Source organism: Xiphophorus hellerii, chromosome 22 (genome assembly GCF_003331165.1).
Source record: "Xiphophorus hellerii strain 12219 chromosome 22, Xiphophorus_hellerii-4.1, whole genome shotgun sequence".
Classification (NCBI taxonomy): Eukaryota; Metazoa; Chordata; class Actinopteri; order Cyprinodontiformes; family Poeciliidae; genus Xiphophorus; species Xiphophorus hellerii.
This window is the reverse complement of record NC_045693.1, coordinates 9,100,114-9,123,399: the sequence shown is the minus strand read 5'-3', so window position 1 is coordinate 9,123,399 and position 23,286 is coordinate 9,100,114. Positions and strand designations below refer to the sequence as shown.

At 36.9% G+C, this 23,286-nt stretch overlaps 1 protein-coding gene across 8 annotated transcripts in view; it reads right to left on the bottom strand.

The window, feature by feature from the left end:
* The window catches only part of lyst (lysosomal trafficking regulator), an 81,253-nt gene that overhangs the window by 38,995 nt on the left and 18,972 nt on the right, over positions 1-23,286 (bottom strand). For 7 of the 8 annotated variants that reach the window (XM_032553162.1, XM_032553163.1, XM_032553167.1 and 4 more), the window contains 6 exons: positions 21,171-21,369; positions 17,311-17,401; positions 13,208-15,296; positions 7,552-8,500; positions 6,660-6,821; positions 2,877-3,033 (listed from right to left, as the gene is read on the bottom strand). In XM_032553162.1, the coding sequence (XP_032409053.1) occupies positions 2,877-3,033; positions 6,660-6,821; positions 7,552-8,500; positions 13,208-15,296; positions 17,311-17,401; positions 21,171-21,369 (3,647 nt within the window). Of the gene's footprint in view, positions 1-2,876; positions 3,034-6,659; positions 6,822-7,551; positions 8,501-13,207; positions 15,297-17,310; positions 17,402-21,170; positions 21,370-21,833; positions 21,952-23,286 lie in introns of those variants that run through there. The other variant, XM_032553169.1, reaches the window with a different exon arrangement.

Below are 23,286 nucleotides of genomic sequence, written 5' to 3'. Positions count from 1 at the left end.
GGATGATGTCATGTTAATGCCAGATTATGAGAATTTTTGATTATTTATGAGAATGTAGTCATAATATTAGCAGAATAAAGATGAACTTTTTAAGAAGAATGTTTGAAAATGAGGAAAAATGCTTCAATATAACAGATTTGACGTGACCAGTTCATTTTGTTAATTCTTCAAAGTAAACAGTAGTTTGCACAATTGTTTCAATCTCCTGCTACAGATAATAATTTGAAGTTGATGTGTTAAGTATTTCTATTAAATGTTAAGTATTATCTGTGAAACTTCTAGTAAAGTACAACTTCACAAGACACTCAACATGTATAATTTTATTTTTTTGCTTTTTTTGTGTTGGAGTTCCCATAAAATGTATTATTCTAACATTACAAGATATATTTTTATGGTAATATCAGAACTTTTTATTTACATTATTTTGACCCTATTGCTGTGTGAATATTATGACTTTTTTCTCTGAAAATGTAGCCTGGCCCTAATATTTTTTGCAGACCTGAATTCAAAGTCCAAATAAATAGAACCTGTAAAACATTACTGCCAAACAAGATGGCCGCCGTGGTCGTGCTGACATCACTGAACTATGGAACATAAATACTTAAGTACACTGGTGGAAAAAAAAAATCCCAACTTCCAAAAATGTTATTTTCAAAAACGGAGAATTTGATTAATTGTTCAATTTAAAACAGAATATAAAAAAAAACACCAAAAAGACAAACTAAGTTGTGAAAAACATATTTTTGTCAGCAGTTTAACCCAAACCCCTGAAGGTCTGACACTGTTTTTTAAGAACCGTGTCATTAAAATGAAATGACGTTTGCATTCTGATAAAATGCCCAATAAAGGTCACACCATTACTGCTGGAGTAACAGTAACAGATGAGTAAATATCATATCCTAACACATCTGTCACCTGCACGCTCTTTAATCAAAACGCCTCATTCTCTGTCCATTTCCATGTGTATTTTTCTTTTTCCTTGTTCAGAGATACTGGTTACACTGGGTAAGTTATTGGTGTTTTCTAGTGAGGTTGTGTAAAAAAAAAAGCTGCACAACTGATGCAACACTTTGCAGCACAAAAGAAGTCAAGAAAAGAAAAGATTAAATGCATTTATGCCGCAAACAGAGAATTTGTTGGAACTCCTACTAAAAAAATGCCTAAAAAGCCTTTAAGTAAATCTTTTCAAAATCAGGTCTAATCAGCAGCTATGAAACGTCTGACAAAACAAAGTCGAAAAACAAAAATCTTCTAAGTTAAAATTTCAAAATAATTAAAAAATTCAACAGCTGATGAGAAAAAGATGTTTTGAGTTACAGTAAATTTACTCTACGCTCAGTATGTGAAGCAAAAGTACTTCAATAAGTGTGAATGTCTCATTAAGAGAAAAAGGCTCCTTACAAACTTGAAAGATTTTGAAGAATCTCAGACGTCAGTCATGGTTTTTCTAGAGAGCGAGCCGCTTTGATCTCACATCCAAAGACACACATCAGTGCAAATCATTTAAGAGTTGTTTTGAAAGCCTGCAGTTGGAACTAAAACACACAAAATAAGCATAAATGAAGTTGACCTTAATTCTTCTGTTGCACTGCTGAATGTGTTTGGTCTGTGCCTCAAGTTTTTTTTTTTTTTGGTTTTAAAAACAGTTTTTCTTAAATTATTGAATAATCTTATGAAAACAAATGTAAGAAAATGGCTCTAGGTAGATATATGAGAGATTGATGATTAGCACAATACAGTCTAAGCTGAAAGGTGAATTCAACACGTTGGAAAGCAATAATGAGTATTTTGACACATATTTTTTAAATTTATATAAAACTACAAAGACGTGTGTAATGTCGTCTTTACACATTAGACGTTGAATAATAATTCATTTACGCATTGAATAAGGCACATCAATGTATGTGCCTTATTTAAAAATAAATATAAAAAAGAAAACAAATGTAAGAGAAAGACGCCAAAAAATAATATGAAGCAGAAACTCATAAATTTGACACGAAATAAATTATAGATGTTAAAGCCAATGGCCACAGTTATCACTATTTTGCACAATATATGTTTTTTATGTAAAGTAGAAAAAGATACATTGATTGAAAAACAAAGTATCTGATTGTAGTTAGTCTGACTAAAGGTCAAAAAAGGGACCATTTTCAAAACCAGATGAATATTTTACAGAGATAGTCATTTCATAACCGTTCAAAACGTGATAATTCATTAGTTAGAGCTGATGGGTTTTTGTTTCTCATTCTTCAAAATTAAAACGCTCTCTATTTTAGGTGATGCAATCGTTTTTCCATGAAGCCAGCGCCTCCATCAGATTGGAACCTCAAGTCACAAGATGCAGCTTATGAGGCCAAAGCATCTCGCTGCCAGCCAGTTGTAAAACTTATCACAATGAGTCCTTTCTGAGGAGATTAAAGTAAGAAAACCAGTGTAATCAGGCCAATTCGTTAACCTGCATCGGGCAGGTCTGTTTTCTGCTTTGTCATCCATACGCAATAAAAATATCAACTTCTTCTTGCTAAATATCCTCCACAGGAGGATGTAGCTTTATCTCTGTCACACGACAGAACGGGTCGAAAGAAAAAAAAAGGAAAAAAAAGTCCAGAACCATTCAGTTTTGAGTTGATTAGAGTTAGAAATGAGGTTTTCCCGAGGCAAGTTTTCAGCAGGGTCAGAGGTTGAGACCAGCACATGACCTCTTAGTCAAGCCAGATAAGTCTGCTGACATTTCTCAGCAACAAAAACAAGACGCAAAGAGCAGATGACGTTAATAGTAATCCACAAGAAACAGTACAGCTGAAGCAAACGGTTCAGGTTTGCAGTAACAAAGAGTTGTGTACACAGTTTGAGTGTGCATTTGTGTGTGGACCTACCCTCTTCCTGCTGCTTCATGGTCTCCGGGTTGCTTTCACTATCAGCGTCGTAGCCCTCCTCCTCCCCCGGGAGCCGGACACTGCAGCTCTGCACCTCATCCACCTCCTCAGACAGATCTCCTGCCGGAGCCGCCCCCTCAGCAAACACCTGGAGCTTCTGGTAAAAAAAACAAAAGCTTAAATGAAACTAAACCAAGATCCTCCTCCCCAATCCTGCTACCTTAAATGGTGGTAAGATTTAAGATTAATCGCCAAATCTTTTGATGATTAAAACAACAAATCTCCTTGACCAAAAGTATTTCCAGCATGATAAGTAGTGGTCTTTCCACTTATGTGGTGAAAAAAGGGAGGGAAAAAAGTACAAGTTTTTGTCATAAGACAAATATCAGCTGACTTGAACTGCGTCTACACAGCCCAGTTCCTTGTTGTGCACAGTTGGTTATAGTATGCACACATCAGAAAACTCCCAACAATAATGCAGACAAGGAGGAATTATTCTGACACCACCAAGATGTGAGAAACCATACCTTTAACTGTGACGTGTAGGTAATCGTCTCAAAAAATGCGACACCTTCTGTTGCGAAACACTAATTTTAGAGCTTTGCAAATTGGGTAATTCTTAAGTAAACATCACTCTCTGCTGGGTCTACAGAGAAAGTACTAAGCTCTTAGAAAAACAATAAATCTGAGCAAAAAAAAAAAAAAGATGGATAAGATATATTCTCATCCAATACTTTTAGTTTACAGAAACAATGCAGTTAAAGTGATTTAGAAAAGTATTTATACACCTTATACTTTTGCGCATTTTGCACTTCAAAATCATGAATATTAAATAAATGGATTTTAAATCCAGTGCAAAAAAGAAAATCCCTCAAAAGTCAACTTATAATTAAACTTTACAAACAGCCACAGCTCAGGTGGAAGAGTCTGCTAACTGGACAACTATTTTAAAAACAGGTCAAAACTGCACCAATGTGCTGTACAAAAACAATGCCATAATAGAATAAATTGATGGAATTAAAACATAAAAATAAGTAAATAAAATAAAAATAAAACATCACAACAGAAAAGTTACGATATCAGGCCTCAATTAAATGCCAATGAATAAAATAAAGTTTTAAGAAGCAATTTAAAATGACCGAGGGTGTGGGCAGATCTAATCTGGGAAGGTCATTTATTCTAGAGAACAGGAGCAGACATAGAGAAAGCCCGATCTCCTTTGAGCTCAAGTCAAGTCCGAAGGACTTCTAATAGCAACTGATTACTGGATCTTAAGGTTCTGGACATAGATGTGAAGTTTAAAAAGGCTAATCCATTTAAAACTTTATAAGTTGTTAAAAGAATCTTAAAATCTATCTGATACAAAACAGGCAGCCAGTGTAAAGAGGGCAATATTGACCTTATATGGTCAGGCTTCTGGGTGCGGTACTCTGGATCACTATAAGATTATTATTCGTCATTTGATAAACCAATCAGCGATTTATGGAAGAATGACAGAAAGTCAAATAAAAAGTCGAATTTGGAGCTTGAAACAAAGAAAATGTTACATAACTTGAAATTTTGGACCTACATCCAAAACACTGTGTGGGAGAAGACTGACGAGACCCTGAACCCATTGTGAAGCATGGTAGTGGCCTCATCATGCTGTGTGGATGTTGACTACTTCAGCAGAGACTAAATACTCTAAACCTCAGTTTAGAACAACTGAGCTAAACAACAAGCAGCTAAACACCCCTAAATTGGGCCAATATGAAACAGATCACAGCCCATTAATGTGTTTAAGTGGCCTAGTCAAAGTCCAAAGTGAGAAACCTGGAAAACTGATGCTCATAGACACTCTGAGGTTTTTATAGTGCAAAGCTGGTGGAGACACACATCAAAATACATCCAGCTGTAATTATCATGAATAGTTTGATGTTTAAATTAATTTTCAGATTCGTTATAGATGATAAATGTTGCTGATAAAAATAAAATGCTTTAGCACCGAACACAGGAAAGTGGGTGAAACTGAGTGTAAATTTAAATAGGTCATGCTTGCTCTTTGTGGACGCTGTAATTACGTTTCCCATCTTGATGTCCAGATAATGGTTGCTCAGCAACATGGTGTAAATGCTTTACTTTAGTGACTGACAATACTTTGCTGGATGACTGCTTTCCTTTCATTTACGCTCAACTTCTTTACTTATAATATTGTTTTTATATTTTACCATAAAGGTGACGTTATTGTTAGCCAACAATGCTAAAGAAATCAGGTATGTTGGTTTGATACCAATAAATCAGGTAATTCAGAACGGAAACAGCAGAGGGGGTGTTGATAATGTTCATAACTGGGTGATAGTGTCTTAGTTATCACCTTCATGACATCTTGAAAAACAAGCAACCATTTGCCAACTTGCTAAATTCAGTGTTATGGCTGGTTGGAATTTATTTAAAAATAACAGAGCAGAGGAGGAATAAGAGACAAGAAAGTAAAAACGAAGCTAAAAAATTGCAATCTAAACATCCTCTAATCAAAATTTGATATTTTCCTCAATTACTAAAACTCTGCTTTGGTTATAGCAACATTTAACTTCATTTTTTTAGAAGTCAGTTCCACTAAAATACCACAAAAATAATGTATTTTGTTAAATCAGCTCACCAAACTTGAATAAGTAGAATGCCAAACTCTTCAACTGAGAGCACATTTAACATCAAGTACACCCTAAAGACAAACATGTCATGGATCCATGGCTCTGAATGGAAATATTGGACAGGCATGTTTGCGATCGCCTTCACTTTCCTATATCCAAGTTTGAAAAAGCTGCAGCAAACAATAAAAGTAAAATAGAACATATTAATTAAAGTTACTACACTGCAACAACATAAAATATTACGAAGTAATTTTGGTCTAATTTTTTTATGCAAGTATCTTACTACACTTGAAGTAATACAAACAAACTTACAAGTAACTTTTCTTGTTTTAAGTCAATACTTCCTTAATATTGATAAAGTACTAGTTTCATTGGCAGATTATTGCACTTAAAGCAAGACATTTTTCCCATGTTATGAGTTAATTTATCTGTCAGTAGAATCAGTACTTTTTCATCAATATTAAGGAGATATTTACTTAAAATAAGCTTATACATCTTGCTGAAATAATGCAGCAAGAAAAAAAGTTGTGTTGAAAATTAAAGTTTCACTACACACACACACACACAAAAAAAAAATCTTACCAAGGATTTTTGGTCTAGGATCTAGACACCCCACCTTCTTCAAATCAGACAAAATTGGTGTCAAACGTTTGTGCAGCAAATTTTTTTTTATTTGTGCCGCTATCATTTTAAAGATATTTAGAAATGTTTTTAGAGATCATGAAAGGTCAGCCAGCCCCCCTACCGTCTTCGAATCATACAAAATTGGTCTCAATCAACTCAACTATGTTTGTGCTGGTTTGTGGAGCAACAACTTTTGTTTGTGCTGCTTTGGCTTTCAAGATATTAATGAAGATATTATTAATATTAAGATATTAATGCAGGTCATTTTGATTTCGTAGAAGTGGGTGGGTGATGGGGCTGGTTGACCTTAATTTACTTTTAAATTGTAATGTAACTTACTTACCTGTAAGTTAACACACTTGAAGTAAAAAAAAACTAAAATATTTGCACTAGAAACTACACATAAAAATCCTTGGTAGGATTTTGTGTTTTTGCCATATTGAAGTCAAAATCAAAATCGAGTGCCGACATAAACCCATTAATAAAATATGCATAGATTGTATCTTGCTATCTTGGTTCTCTAACTTACCCTCTCTGGTTTCTCCTCAGGTGTATCGGTACATGAAGACACCTGAGCCAAGGCCACTCGCAGCAGGGAGTCGAACAGAGGTACAGCAAGGTCAGAGTTCACCACACCTGAGCGAGACAGTTGGTCTCTCACCTCCAACAGGGTCTCCTCCACAGACTGAGGCTGTTGAAGTTAAAATGCAATAGATCAGGGCTTCTCAAAGTGTGAGCAAAACATTTACAGGTCAGGTTTTCACTGAATGTTATAGTTTTTTTTGTGGCTGAAGTACGGAGAAAATAAATAGAGCTGCAACTAACCAACTATTAATCAATTATTCTGACAATTAATATGATTAATCTTATTTAAAAAGTGGCACATTCTGCAGATTTTCACTTAACCACATGAGCCTTTTTATAAAACATTATAAATACATTAAAATATGCTAATAAACCTAATAATTCAATACCGTTTTAAATGAAAGAAATACACATTTTATTTCCCAAAATGCAATAACAGAATTCCTTTAGTGTACGCTTGATTATTTCTGGCAAATGATGCATCTGGATCTAAAAAAAATAAAAAATACAAAATTTCACATTAACATGTGAAAAGTTCGGCCTTTGATTGTTTGTTTTGATTAAGTGATTAATAATTGGACATCAAAAGGTGCTTAATTTGATCCAGGTGAAGCTAAAACTATAATAAAGGTTCTTTTGATCTTAAATGCCAAATGTGTGCATATTTTTGTACAGTTTTGGCTTAATAATGTCTCCAAGTGTATTGTTCTTTGAATAAATGGCCTTTTTGGAGTCTGCATACACCACTTAGTGATTGATCAATTACTAAATTAGTTTATGATTATTTCAATAATCAATTAATTAAAGAAAACTAGCCATAGAGATGATAAACCAACCTGAGAAGAAAGCTCCGGTTCTACCCTCTGCATGGCAGAGTTAGCGCTGTGTAGACAAATCGCCAGCAGGGCCTCAAGAAGACGAATACTTTGAAGCTGCCACTGTTCATCAAACCTCTTTCCTGGATCTTTGGTCTTCCCCTCAGTCTGACCCAAACTGTGAAAATCTCCTGATTCGTAGGGAGGATCTTCAGATCCCAGTGAAGCAGCAGGAACTGCAGACTCAGGGCTGCCTTTCCCTTTGCCCTCTCTCTTCTTCTTTGTTTTTCCATCCTTGCTCTTACACGAGAGTTTCTGGATGACCATGGCCATGAGGCGCAGGCACACATCCAGTCCTCCGAGCCTGAAGAACTGCCTTTGGAACAGAGGGCTGGCCATGTAGATGAACCGGCACACAGACCAGACGTCAGCGGCTCGCCGTAGCTGTTCTTTAGAGGGCAATGCCACACTGTCTGGGGACAGATACGGCAGGCGGCCCCCTAGAGGTTCGCTCGCTGTACTGTCGTAACCTGAAGTGTCCTCAGAGTCGTTGGCAGAGTCCCGGTCAGAATCCGCCTCTTTGCTGACACAGAGGAAGGCCACACAGAGGAACAGGTTGATCACATGCAGGTGGGTCTCCGTTCTGCTTCTCCCTGGTCCAGGGTTCTGTCCAGTTCGGCTTTTGTGACGTGGATACACTTCCTTTAGGCCTTCGTAGAACTTGCTAAGGCTCTGTGGGCCTTCTCCGACACCTCGTGACCCTAGCTCCTCAGCCAGGCCGAGGATGGCCTCCCTTTCTTTGGTGTCGGCACTCTCCAGCTCATGAAGAAGCCCGTCACTCTGCTGATGTCCAACTCCTATAATCAGAGTTTCAAACACCTTCAAGGCCAAAGAGCGAGTCTGGTCGAGGTAGACGAGCTCTGTCACCTGGTTGAGCCCGTTACAGCTGATGAAAAGGTCTCGCACCACTCTGAAACACAAAACGTGAAACTACAATGAGTAGAGCTACGATGAAATACTTTGAATATGAACATAACTTAAAATCTGATTGCCCAGTTTATGCTTTCTAGTAGAAAAAGGCAACATCTGGTCAGATCAGACCAAAATGTAACTTTTTGGCTTAAATGCAAAATATTACGGGTCTGCAACTAACATTTATTTTTGTAATCAATTATTCTGAAGATTAATTGGTTAATCAGACAAAAAGAAATGGGCACATTCTGCAAATGTTTCTTATGCCTCATGCCTTTTCTAGAAGTAAATAAAAAGTTACTAATAAACAAATAATTTAATTCCTTTTTAAATAAGAAAACAAAACATTTTATTGCCTAAAAAGGCATTCCTTTACTGAATGCTTGATCATTTGTAGCAAAGGATAAAAAGCCGCTAAATAAATATTTCTAATGTCAACATGTGAAAAGCCAGAGTCCCAACTTGAATCTAATATAATTTTTTTTAAGGGAGAAAAATATGAGGGTGATGGAAAGGAGGCTTTCCAACCTCAAAGACCTGAAGAATATTATCAAAATGTTGCTCAGCAGTTAAAATATTTTGATGGCAATGCCTGTAAAGGCAAACTATTTTAAGTGTAAATAAAAACAGACTATTTTTCCTAAAAACTCATACTCTTTTTACATCATTTTATCATCCATAAACGAGAAGCCCGTCTCATTTCACATCAGAAACAAACTTCTAGGTTGAATGAAAATTACCTTAAATCTAAATCTACCAAAGGTATGAATAATTTTGGGTCTAACTCTAATTCAGTGGCCTTTAAATATCACAAATGAATAACAGTACTGGTGAGAAACAGATAAAAACAGATGAAAATTCAAACGTGTGTTTTTAATCTTTTGGAAAACAACCAAATCAAAAGATAGGGAGATAAAATGGCCAACTGCATTAGAGACAGTCACACCCCTAAGGTCACGCTCAGTCAATAAATCTAATTAATTCAGATCAAATCTAGCTATGATTTTTAGCACCAATATGTCCACTGTGATTTATAATACATTTTCCCCTATAATGTCAACCCATACGTGAATTAAACGTACAGGAAACAAATAAATACGTCCCTTATAGTCAGTGGTAAATTTATTCTTGCTTCAGCGATCGTATCCGTGCTTTTAAATAAATACGTTTAATTGACTCTAACACAACATATGCTTGTACTAAGCACAACTGTCTGTCAGACAGAAAGATATATATTTATAGAAAGTATAAAGTATCACCTGGAGACACAACAAGAAAGGAAATCCAAAATAATCCTTAAAAAGTCACTTTTAGCCTCTTTTTGTGAGTGTGGTAAAAATCTAAATGGATAATAGAGCAATTTCTCTTCCTATGTTGGGAAAACCACATGCAGATTATCTAAAGCATGGTCAGCTGTACTAGACTTGCATAATTCACTAGCAGCACCTTTATATAAATAAACCACAATATATGTAACTCAGTAGCTAACAGCTTTAAATGAGCTAAAACTAAACCACAACTGCTACTGTATTTGATATCCATTATGCTTTTTGCTCTTTGTGTTTTATGAGCCATTATAATTATGATGTGGATTTAAATTTGTGTTCAACTTTAATACAAATGAGAGAGATGAATAACAAAATATTACATCTAATACGAAAAATAATCTTATTTAACTTCTAGGATAAGGTCAAATCAAAAAACAATACTTGATATTTCCTGAATTTACACATCAACTCCCTGCCAGTACAAATAATGGTTTTTAATTAAAGTAGTGGTGTCCAAAGTGGAACATTTGAATGAGCTGTGTTGGAGCAGAGACTCGTCTGAAACTGGCAGGACATTGACTTTTGAGGACTGGAGCTGGACATCTATGAATTAAATAGATGCAATTTATAAATTAAGCTGTTATTTTTTCTCCCTGAAATTGAAACCCTTTCCTCACCCTTCCTCCAATTTATCTCATTCTTTATTAGATTTGCTCTCCGGAACATTTCCTGGTTTCATTGGCAACGTGAAATTCCATCAAGATGGCTCATCTTTAACTCCTCATGTCGTGATATGTACGATTTTATGAAAGGGAGTTGTGTTAAGCCAACGGTCACAGATGTAGAGTCAGAGCATAAAATTCCTTGTCTTAATTATCCTCAAACGCTCTAATGTTACCTAATATATGCATGAGAAACTTAATAATCTACCAATTCTGTTTTTATCAAAACAATGTTACCAGATTGGTCCAGCAGATGGAGCTCCTTAATTTACAGAACAACCATAAAAATCAAATGTACTTTTTTTTCTCAAATTGTGGGCTTGTATAAAAGCAATTTCTCCAGTAGCTAGATTTGTTCATTTTGTTTCCTAGAACAGGTTAAATACTTTAAATGTGGCATGTTAGTCCAAGCCAGGCATCAGATGAATTGATTAACCCTCTACGTCCTAAATTTAAAATGTTGGCTGGATATTTTTGTTTATTTTAACTGTACGCAGTTCTTTAAATGTCTTGTGAGTAAATATATTTGCCCACTTATGCATAACAACTGGAACTTTTAATATTTAGCAAGTTATTTTACAATTTACCTTCTATTAAAAGAGCGCCCCTCAGATTAATTTCACCCCCTGCTACGGTGGGAGTGAAATTACTGTAATAACCTGACATCGGCTGGAAAGAGCAACATCTCCCCTTTCAGAAACCGTTGGAATTTTTCAGATAGCGCAAAGTGTTGACGAATTATGATACATTTAGGACTTAAATGTTTAATATGAATATTCGAAGAATAACAAAACGTTTTATTAGAGTTGTGTAACTTTATCCAAAAGATTTTTTTCCCCCACATACTCAGCTGAATTAAATGCGGCACAAAAACTATTTCAACATTAGAGATGCACCAAAAAAACGTCTGAAGAAAAAAAAAAAGTTCTTCAGAGTGGAAGTTCAAAAATCAATAATTTTTCCAATCAGTGAAAGCCCCATATGTAAGCTCTACCAGGTTATAACAACACTCTTTGGGGTGGAAGTGGTTACTGAAGGAAGACAGTTAGCTATTGCTTGCATCAATGAGGTGTTTAAAAGAGTAGTCAGAGGAAGAATATAGAAACACAAGAAGCTATTTAGAGGAAAAGTATGTTTTCTTTGACATGTTTCGATATTTCTACGGTTCAATCAGACTGCAAAACAGCGAGAGACAAGATTTTCACATGAAAACACCAAATTAGAGCAGAGTCCACCAAAGTCTCTCCAGTTTGGAACATGGAGGATATAGGGCATTTAACCTTTTAAAAATCTTTGAGGAATACACAAAATGGCTGCTATTTTAAAAATGCTGTTTGCAATAATTGCTAATATAAGACAGAAAATATTTTGAATGCTGCTGTTAAATGTTTTTGCAGATTTAACAGCAGAGAAATCCAAATTGGCCAAAATCAGTGTCAGTAGTAAAATATTGATCAGTCCATCAAACTACCTGGGAATGCAGCAAAAAAACACAAATAGAAATTATAAATATTATACATAAACAATTAAAATTAGGTGTATTTTTGAGTGAGCATCTCAAAAGTGAGAACGTTTGCTCACTTATCTCTCAGTATACACCAAGCTAGTTGAACCCAATCTAAATGGGTCACAAAAGAAAACACATAATGATTCAATTCCATATGTTTATGTAGATCTTCTTAAAGATATTTTTTAAGGTGTTGAAAAAGAAATGTAGCATGTGGATCACCAATACCTGCCTTATAAAGACAGGCAACAATGTTACATAACAGTCAATAGTCTTGCATCTCTTACTAGAGACACCAAAACAGGATACATTATTGATTAGTGACAATTACCATGGGTTTGGAAAGAGGGATCTCATGACCAAGTGGATACAGTCTTCTTTGAGGTGGCTGGGTAAGTTTTATGTCTCGTGTTCAGACAATCCCTGAACTGTTGAAAATTGCAATGTAGCACTAAATTATAAAAACTGAGAAGTAAATGGATTTATGGTATTTATGCAAATAATCCCAATGTCTTTGGGATTGGTAGCTAGTAAGAGTTGAGCAAAACCAACAAAAGCAGAGAAAACTTAAAGGGGTCTTCTTGTATAAAAATTCAAATTTTCCATTTATATGGAAATAAATACACAGAGACATTTTTTTGTCAATAAATTCATGTTTTTTGGTGTCTAGAAAATGAGCCGTTTCAAAAATCTTCAGATTTTAAATAGCACTGCGCCATTACTTAGCAACCTGAGCTGAGCCCAGCGCCGTTACCTAGCAACCCAAAGGGAGCTCCAGCACGTCTGGTCAGCTGGTTTTACCATTGTATAATGGCTGGTGCAAAAGACAAGTGTTTATTTATTGTCTTACTATTAAAAAACCACTTGCTGCATTCTTGTTGGTTGTACAGGAGGCTCCACTTCTGATTTTCAAAGATGTAGGGTTGTATAATTACGCATCTGTTTGCAGCCATTTTCATGTTTGAGTGTAAACTTTGAGTTGAGGGGCGTGGCCAGCAGCAGCAATTTGGATTTAAGGTGACAAGAGGCCCCAACACAACTCATTCTGAAAGGAATTAAAATATTATTTAAGAATGATTTTGTGCAAAAAATGAGATGAACATGTTTTGTATTGCCCAGAAACCTATTCTAACCTGTTCAAGGAAGCATAATAGGCCATTTTTAGGTCAGAAGATTCCAGATTGAAGAAGAGTGGTTGAGGAGCTCACCTTGATTTGAGAAGTGCTGGTAATGTTTGCAGGTAGATGAGTAGGACCTCCACAGGCAGGCACTGTGTGTGGTAGCTGCAAACCTGAGTGCAGACGGTAGAAACCCCCAGCTGCTGAGCATGGTGGACCAACTCCACCCCTCTTTGCAGAACGGGGTTGAAGATGTGTGTGTAGAGTTGCCACTGCACTATAGCATTGCCGCGTAGCGTTAGATGGCACACATGGCCGGCTATCTGCTGGCTCAGCTGCCATTCCTCACCAAACACTAGCTCCTGGTAAGCCTCCAGAGCATCCCACTTCCAGAGCATGTCCTCAGCCCCTCCTCCGCTAGGCAGGATACCTTGGGAGCGGTAACATAAACTGGTAGAAATGTTTGCAGGTTCGCCTTGTTGCAATGTCTCCTCCAGACCTGGAAGTTGGCTGCTGTCCAGAGTACAGATGTTACAAGAGGCCAGTTTAGCTTTCTCTGACGGCTGACCTCCACCAAGCTGGTCTAAAATCAGCCGACTTAGCACACTGAGCACATGGGACTGGTAACTACGGAGACCTGGAGATTGGAAAGCATGTAAAAGGGGTCCTACAACTGAACGAGGGTCCATGCAGCAGCAGATTCCAACAGCTTGAATCCCAGCTAACACCTGCAGCACAGACGGCCCACTGGGCGAGAGGCGCTGCAGGAGCCGGAGACATTGGTGGGCGCAGGCAGCTAGGCAGCAGCATCTCTCAGGGTAACGCACGGTATCCCCCTCAGATTCCTCTGAGCCTTCCACAACCTCCTCAAAGGGGTTGCGTCTTGCCACTTGCATGAAAGCGGAGACGGGCAAACCTGACAGGTCTCTGTGGTGATGGAGGAAGTGGGAATACTCGCAGCGACGGTGCCGGCGTCGAGCACAAACCGATTGATGAAGCTGTTCTGACTTGGCTTTCTTAATAGCGCTGATTATTTTGAAGACCCCTGCAATGAGGCCACGTATCCGCTCCGACGCCTCTCTGCCTACATCAGAACTGGCCCTGCTGAGTCCCTCCAGCCGCAGAACCGTGGCCTCAAAGAGCTCAAGGCCACGATGCTGGACAAATTCATGGATGAGCTCCAGAGCCTGGCTAAAGAAGAAAGGGTTGGGCGTTGAAGCCTGGAGGCAACTCAGGAGGACTTGTAGTACTCCCTCTAAAAGCTCAGGAAGTAGTAGAGCTCTGTGGCGATAACGGGAAAAAGAAAAATCATCCTGGACCTCCTGTAGGGTCTTTTTCGACCGCGGGGCAAAAGGGTTATTCTGCCTCTCCAAACAGCTTCGGATTTTGAGAGTTGCTCGCAGCAAGTCTGTCAAACTTCGCCTCAGGCTGTCTGGAAGTCTGTCGCTCTGGCTTATATCCACAGACATCAAATGCAAGATGGTGCGTAGCAGCATTCTCTGAACCAATGCGATCGGTTCCTCCGTCCATCCTCCAGCCAGTTCCTCTGCTCCCATCCCTCCTCCTCCCCCCAGACCACAACAGTCTCCAAACTCAGTCAAGATCTCCGTGAGGGTCGGTACAACGCTGATGGCCAGACCGGGGTTGTGATTGATGCTCATGTCAAACTTACACACCTTCTCCAACAGGGAAAGCAACACGTGACAAAGATCGAAAGGAGAGTTCTCCATGCGGTTGAAGATGGATATTGCAGCTGGGTCGGTCAAGGTTTCGTGGTCTATCATCTGAGACCCGGGGGCCCTGGGGTGGGGATACGGTGCACTCATGGTTTCTGTAGTGTTGGTGGCCGTAGACGTCAACTGCGAGGCCTCAGAGCGGTGATGCTGGCAGCTCACCTGGATGGTGGAACTGTGTGGTCTTCGGCTCCTTGAGCCCCCAACGGCTCTGTCTTCAGCGTTGGCTTCTGAATCTGAGGTGGAGACCTGGGACTTGCGAGCATCTTTCACAGAGTATCTCTGTGACGTTCTGCGTGATCTCCTTGATTTCCAGGTGCCACTGCCAATGCGGGACCTCTTCCCAGAGCTCTGCTCATCAGATGCAGCCTTCTGTCCCGTCCTGAGTGAGACGACCTTCACCTCCCGGCTGAGGAATGCTTCAAGTAGGGATGGCAGGTTGAAATCTGTTCAAACACAAAGACATTCACCAGGTTTTGGCATTCTGCATTGAAAGACACTTTCAGTCAAGCATATTTTTGTAGTTAAATGTGAAAAAAGGTGAATACTGAAGAAGGTTATGCTCCACTGCATGTTAAGAGCAGGTTTGGGTCAGTAAGGATGTCTTGCATGCTCGGTTTGATTGGGGATAAAATTTGTAGCAGTTGTAACATTTTCAGTTGGTATGATTCACTTTTACACTGCACTGTGTCAAACAAACCAAACTTATTGAATAACCTGCACTAAGAACCACTGAAGGAAATGACATGAAAACCTCTGAAGACATGAGCGTACGTCTTCCTTCTTCACAAAATGTAAACAAAAATGAAGTAGCATCACAGTTTAGTGGTTGTAGGATTTCTCTTTTGTCTTTCTTCCACTTAGTATTAAAGGTATATCAAGGTCTTGAGTGGGCAGAGTATGGGGCAACTTTTCTGTCCCTCTCCCACCTGTTGCTGTGCACTGCTAGTCAGCAGGTTGAAAGAAGGTTTCACAATCTTATAATAAAGTAAAATTTTGTAGCTGAGAAATATTTCCAGCTTTAGTAAACATATTTATCATGTTGTGTGACATAGAACTTGCTAACAATGTCATCATTTTCACAATTTAAATGTAATGAAACCAATGACGTATTAACTTGTCGATATTATATTAAGTTATGACGTTTTAGGTGCATCATTAAAATGAAAAAAATTGAAAATGTGACAAATAATGGTACAATGGAACACATTTCTTGAAAATAAAAACATTTTGTAGATTTTGTGCATTTTGCTTATCCAGTAGGTATAACAAATGGCATTGTCCTCATATCTACTCATGATGTAAAACATTTTAATTTATAAGTAGACATGATATCATGTCTATTATTTTTATTTTTATTCAGCATTATCACCTCATGGCAATCTCGTAACAGTTCAATACCTAGTCAAAACTCAAAACCTTGTGTGTTAAAAGTTTCAGAAAGGAAAAATTAATTAAGCAAAAAAATGTCTAGACTCCATGTTACAGAAGATCAGCAGTCTTCTTCTAAATGCCGGAGTAGTTCTCAGGTCATATGCCTCTACAAACACAAATGTTCTCCTGCTCTGAGACAGGTCATGCTGCTCACAGCTGCAATAATTAAAAGTTAGTTAAAAACTAAAAATTAAATCTGGATTCCTTCACATCTATTTTTAAGTTTTAGACTTCTAAAGCTGGAATTTCCATATTTCTTGTTACATTCTTTGCTCATTTTTAGGTTTAAATATATAAAAAGAACAATTTGAATTCATGGCAGATAATCATTCAGACAGCTTTGTGCAACACTTCAAATAAATTGTCATTTGTTTAAGAAACTTTCCATTGTTATTATCTGTTTTCTCATTTAAATAGAGGAACATCTATGCATAAAGCCTTAAGGTGCGTCAGTATCCTGCAGATGCAGATGTATGCATCTGCAGGCCTTCAGTCAGGAATTAATATTGATGATGCAAATCTTTTATACAAAAAAAAAATACTAATTTTAGCAACATTTTAAGATACTCTGATATAAAAACAAATACCTGGGAATACGAAAAAAATTCCATAATACACTTTCATTTTTTTTAAGCTACTCCAGACTTGTAAAATACTTAAAGCTTTATGGAGTTTTAAACTTTCAAGGCTTTGTAGGAACTCTGCCAAAAGGAAACTGAGTGCAGTGCAGCATTGAGAAAATAAAGGTTTATTGCTGTCATGTGAAGATGATATCAAACGTTATAGTTAAAATCAACAAGGAAACATTCATCGGTCTTCACATGAACCCGTCAAAACAAATGCTGTAAAGCTGCTGGATGATAAAGTGATGCAACCTCCAAATAAGTTAGGAGGATAAAATAATTGTAACATGAACACGGGCTACAGATAAATAACACAAACACATAAATTACAGTAGGAGTGTGACGGCATTAACAAAACAACAGAAATTAGTAAGTAAGATGGTAACGATAATTGACAACAGACCTGGAGCTTTTTCCTCTTGCACAGGAATCTTCCAGACCAGAGGCAGCAACGACAGCAGCAGAGTTAGCAGCTCTTCCCGACAAGTCAGCTCCTGAGAGTTCAACAGATCACAGTGACTTACTTAGATGGAGAAAGAAAGAAAAAAAATCCTTTCAGTCGTCACTTTGGTCCCACTTCGTCGACACGCCAAGACAAGACACTCCCTCTAAGTCATACTCCACTCCTCCATAAATTTAAGTATCCTTTCAGTCTTCATTGTGTTCATTTACAAGACTCTAATTTATAAATATTTCTAGTTACAAATTATGTTGGGTTTTTTTTGTTTTGAGGTATTTTAGTAGAAATGTGACAGGCAGCAATGTAGCAGCTAGATGATGGGCATACTTTGAGGAATTTTGAATCAGACGTGTAATCCTTGCATTCCTCCGTCATGTGTTAATTAAAAAAGATAAACCTGATCATTTGTCAAACGTAGAAGGTTAAATATTAGGTTAAAAACACTTCGTTCTGAACATAATGTTTCAAGTTTATACTCAACTGTTTAATTATGGTACAAAATCTTAACCTAGAAATTAAGGCTCCTTTATTAATAAAAAACAACACAATGATGAAATAGTCTTCAGATTTTAGAAGAGGCATAAAATTCAAATGAATTTATTTGTATTATTATTTTTTTGAGGAAGAAGACAGATGAGCTTTATTTCGAAATCTAACTCTTTGTCAAATAAGGAATAGAGTATTTTAGGCTGAATGTAGATTTTTTTGATTTGCGAAAAATTTGTAAAACATTTTCAGTTTTAGTGTTTTGTTTAGCAGTTTAAAATTTCTGGTACAATTTAACACAGATTGTAAGTTTTCTAGGAATCAAGCAAGTTTTTAAAAGGTATTTTTTTTCATTTCTGAATGGATGTTTATCAGGTACCTACAGTATTATTGTATTATTAAACAAATATGTAGCAATTTTTTATGTTTACCTCTTCAGGGTTTTGTTCACCATAATTAGTTGCAGTAGCAAGTAGTTTTTCTCATGACCCAAAGCAAACGAGCGAGAGTGTCTGACTGTAGAGGCCATCTGATATCAGTATTTTAATCTTTACCATGTACGACAAGCTTGTAGAGATCTACCAACACGTGAGAAAAACCAAGTGGTGTGACAGAAAGGGTCCTCAAAATGATGCTCCAACAGATACAACCCTATAGCCCAGAATAGTACAATAATATATTGGGAATAGTAATTATTCATCTTTTATTTTTGCTCTTAAACAGAAAGAACCCTGTGTCTTAAAAACGTGTTACAGCAGTATCAAAAATGGCGCTGAATATTATTATGATAAATGGCAATATTGCTGTTTTGAGACAATTTTCAGGTTATGTATTGATAATGGCATAACAATGCAAATCCACCCGGTCAAATTTCAATAAACTTTAATTCTCGAAACACTTAAAACTGGTACTGGGTGATATTTTAAATATCCAAAACAGCCAAAACCATAAATAAAATAGATTATGTAGTTTCTGGAAACAAAATCGCCCTTAAAAAACTATTAATCATCAGAATACAAATTACCAAGCTTATTTTAATTCATCAGTTAATTGATTGATTATCGTGACAGGCTTACTGATACAGAGAATAAGAATGTATTTTAAAATCTGCAATATATATTGTGTAACTTGATACATAAAAAAATATTGTGGTGTTGCACTATTGACCTTGTTGTCCAGCTCTACTTACAGCCTCTTAATATTTTACAGATTTTAGTCTAACTGGAGCAAAACATCTGGCACATGACTCTGAATATGATCTCTACAGACAGCAGAGTTACATTTCCCAATCATAAATGATACAAAACATTTCATACATATACATATGAGGGTATTCCCAACCCAGTGGGACAAATACAATTCATGACACATTTTCTACTGGATCACAAGCCTATCTCTTTGATTTGCAATCAGCATTAGCAACACACAAGCTGATTATAAAGTAGCTCTGATTGCCATGTTAGAGCTGATCCCTAGCGGGACGCTGCTGACGCACACAGCCAGAGCTTGTGATGACAATTTCCACATGCATGCCTTAAATTTGAGGACGAAATGCTAAAACAAAATGAGAATTATAAACAGTGAGTGCATGCCCAAACATGTGAGGTCAAATTTATAATAACTTGCATACCATTCAAGTTTTCTTTAAACTGAAGTGCTGTTTTTTGTAAAACTGATGAAGCAGATGATCATATTTCTCTGTCACACTACAAAAAAAAGACTTACATCCTTGGGGTTTGTTTAATCATCACTTTGCTGTCCTTATGTCATCTCAGTCTGAGTTTCCTGAATGAACCACAGAAGTCTAAACTCTGCTGGGGTTTAACCTGAATATTCCTTTAGGCTTATTCTGCAACGTTTATAAAATATGGACACTAAACGCTTTGCAAAACCCCAAAATTTTATAGGTGCCATCTGACTAAGCAGCAGGAAGACTTCTGACAAAGTGGGCACCATAACTCCCAGCAGTCACATTATTTCCAACTCCATCAAGGACTCATACAGAGAACTAAGAAACACGACGCTCTGAACGGCAATTAAAAACCTAAAAGTTGTGACTGTAATTGAAAATCTTTCCCAGAAGACTTGTGGTGAAGCGTGCAGACAGTAACCATATGAACAGACAAATCAGCGGACTGCCTGAGCCTGGTGTTGGTTGATGGAGAAACAATACCTCCTTCCTTGAGGCCATTTCTACCATTTCACACAAGCAAAGAAAAGATTCCCCTGAAGATCCACATAATCAACAACACTTAATATATATTTAGGCACTGAACCCTGAAGGGTAAACGAAAATATTTCCAACTGATATCAGGTTGATACAGGAGAAGCAGCCGTCACAGACATGTGCAAGAATTTAAAACTTCAGTGAAATTTAAGCATCCTCTGTAGAGAAAAACATTTCCATTAGAGAACTGAAAATGTGGTCAGTTCATAAAACTTTACAGCATCTAATTAGAGCACAACCTTTTTGTTTATATAACCGTTTTATTGCACTGTTATCAGTACAAATATATATTATATCGATGTAAATGTTATAATTTCTCTTCAGCATCCTTACTGAAAAGTCTGTCTGATTCTCTTGTTGATGAAAAACTATTAAATGAATGAAGAATGTTTAATAGCATTGCAGTAGTAGTCTAGAGTTTACCATGCAAAACTAAATCTGCAACTAAAAGCAATTTGGGGTAAATAATACTAAAATTAGGTATGGTATGCTAAGTTAGGCAAGCTGTGCAGGCTTCCAGTAATTTTTTTAATATCAAACACTTTTCTGGTCTCAGATTTCTAGATTTTTTATTTTCTGTAATATTCAGAGAGAAAAAAAATCTACCTGAAATTTTATGAAACATACAAAACCACAAACCTGAAATTAGAGTCAGATTCACTGATGTGGTAAATTGTTGTTTATTTGGTATTCTGGAATTATATTGAGATTGTTTTATTGCTTCTAAATCTATTTCATCTAAAATTGTTATTGTTCTCTTTATTCATTTCCTTTTTTGTGCAACCAAAAAGCGAGTTTTAATGCTTTTACCACATGGTTCCTTTAAATCTCTGACCTTTGACCCTTTTACTTCATCGGACTAAAAACTTGATTTGAACCTACATTAAACTCAAAATGTGAAGTGATTAAAACAGAAGATAAAAGCAGATCATTTATATATAGAAAGCATTTTTAATGCATTTATGTTTATAGATAATAGAGTAATTAATAAAATCTGGAAATATTCTGTGCTACACTTTCAAATTTTGTCTCAGTTTTTTTATCATTACGATTTGACTTTAAGGGAAAACATATATTAGTTTTTTCCTACCTGATCAATGATGGCGTCCAGAGTACTGAGCAGCAGGAAGCCCCGCCCCCTAACCAGGTACTCGCCCAGCGCCACCATGTGACTCTCCTCCTCATCTTCATCCCGCGCCTCGGCTCTTTGGGCCACCGCGCTGCATAGCTGGTGTACATCTGTCAGAAACTCTCTGGCCAGGGTGTTACTGGCCCCACTCATGTCTGAGCTGCAAGGAAAGACACAAAACGTCAAAAGCCTGTAGCAAAAATCGAATTATTAACAGACTAGAGCTTCCTGAACACCCATCACGTGTATGAGGTAATCCTTAACGCAACAAAGATTTGGGGGTTTTTTTAATCTAAGGTTGCAAAAAAACAGAAATCTGGATTGCGTGATTATCCCTCCTCGTGCTTTTCAGAGCAGCCCCAAGCTGCTGTACATGTGTGCAACAAGCACGTGTCTCTAAAGAGATTCTCTTTTCCACAAATTACTGAAAGTCCTTTTTAAAGTCAGCAGAACCTTTAACACATGGCACCAGGATGGCATAATAATTAGAAACCATAAAAACCATGAAGGTAGCACTCGCAATGATGGCATTTTAAGGCTGTTTTTTGTCTTAAAACAGTCAATTAAAAACCCAGAAACCAATCAAAAAGCACAGATCCACACATACAGTCTGTATGATCTTACCAAATGTTGCAGGGCCAAACGGTTTCCCTCCACACATCTTGTATTCGCTCCAAACTTGACTCAGTCCTGCTAGCTGGATATGCACACTTCCTCACATGACTGCTGACTGATTTCTCTGTTCTGCTGTGCAAATTCCATTAAATTGGAATTTCAAATGGAGGCTTTCCAGATTCGCAGCAGATCAGCGTATCACATGAAAGCATGTGATGTCACATGTCGAGGGGACTGGTCTTGGTAACACTGACAAGCACCCAGTGCCCTGCGGAAGACCTCAGTTGGCAACCGTCATTGATAGACACTGGCATTAGTATTTTCCACTACAGCAACTTTGAGTGTCTTTAAAAGCAAAGAAAAATCTTCTTAGGGATAGCAGGCCATAGTATTATAATATAAACCCATTATCTAACTAACAATTTATGAATTCATTAAAATAATACAATAAATGCACAGTATTTTTGACTAGTTTCTAGTGCAAATGTCTTAGTAGTCATAAAATAAAACTAAATTAGCTCACATTAACTTTTTCCCAAGGCATAAGAGCTTGTTTTAAGCCAATAATTCCAAGTCTATAGGGTTTTTTTCACTTATAACATCTTTTTTTCTATATTTTTCTTGTCTTTTTCCTGGACATTGAAAGAGAAATTACTGTCTTCAACTACTTACAGTCCTTCCTTCTTCCCCATATAGAAATGTACTCATGTCTTAGTGCTTTTGTGCTTTCTGTCTTTTTCCTTAATGCTCAACCCCCATCTGGTTGCCCCAGAAAGCTGATTATACTAAGCCTGGTTTCCTACTCCTCTTTTCCTTTTCCTCTTTCTGTGAAAGGGAGTAGACCCTGTCCACTGCTGATTAACCATAATCAATCACTCTGCTCCATTATCCCGTTTTTACAAAGTAGAACATATGATGAACTGAATTTGACTGTGTTGTGTTATAACTGGATTTAATTGAACTGTAATTGTATCTGAATGTGTGCTTGGATGAACTGGATTCATCTGAAATGAACTCGAACCAAATATGACTCAAAATAGCATTGACTTTAGAAATGCTGCAAAATAAACCAAAAGAGCTTAGATGAGCTTGTGCTCTACCAATTCATGAGTTCTTTAGATCAACTGAAGTTCAGCATGCAAAACATTTGACCAAAATATTATTTATTTGCTTTGAGATGTCGGAAAAAACAAGCTTGATAAAAATCTTCAAAAAGTAAAAAGGTAAAAATAAACTTAAACTCTAGGAAAAGTCACATAAAAACCAACTCAAAATGGGAAAAAGTTGGAGACAAAGTAAAATTTGATGCCCAAGAGTATTTATTCTTCCATACATAGAAACCAATGAGTTCCTTCTAGAAAACTGATTTTTTTGGTAAGATAAAACTCTGGTTTTAATCTCAAATACTTATTTCTGCTCTTGGTTTTATCTCACATTTCATTAACTTGTTTAATTTAGTCAA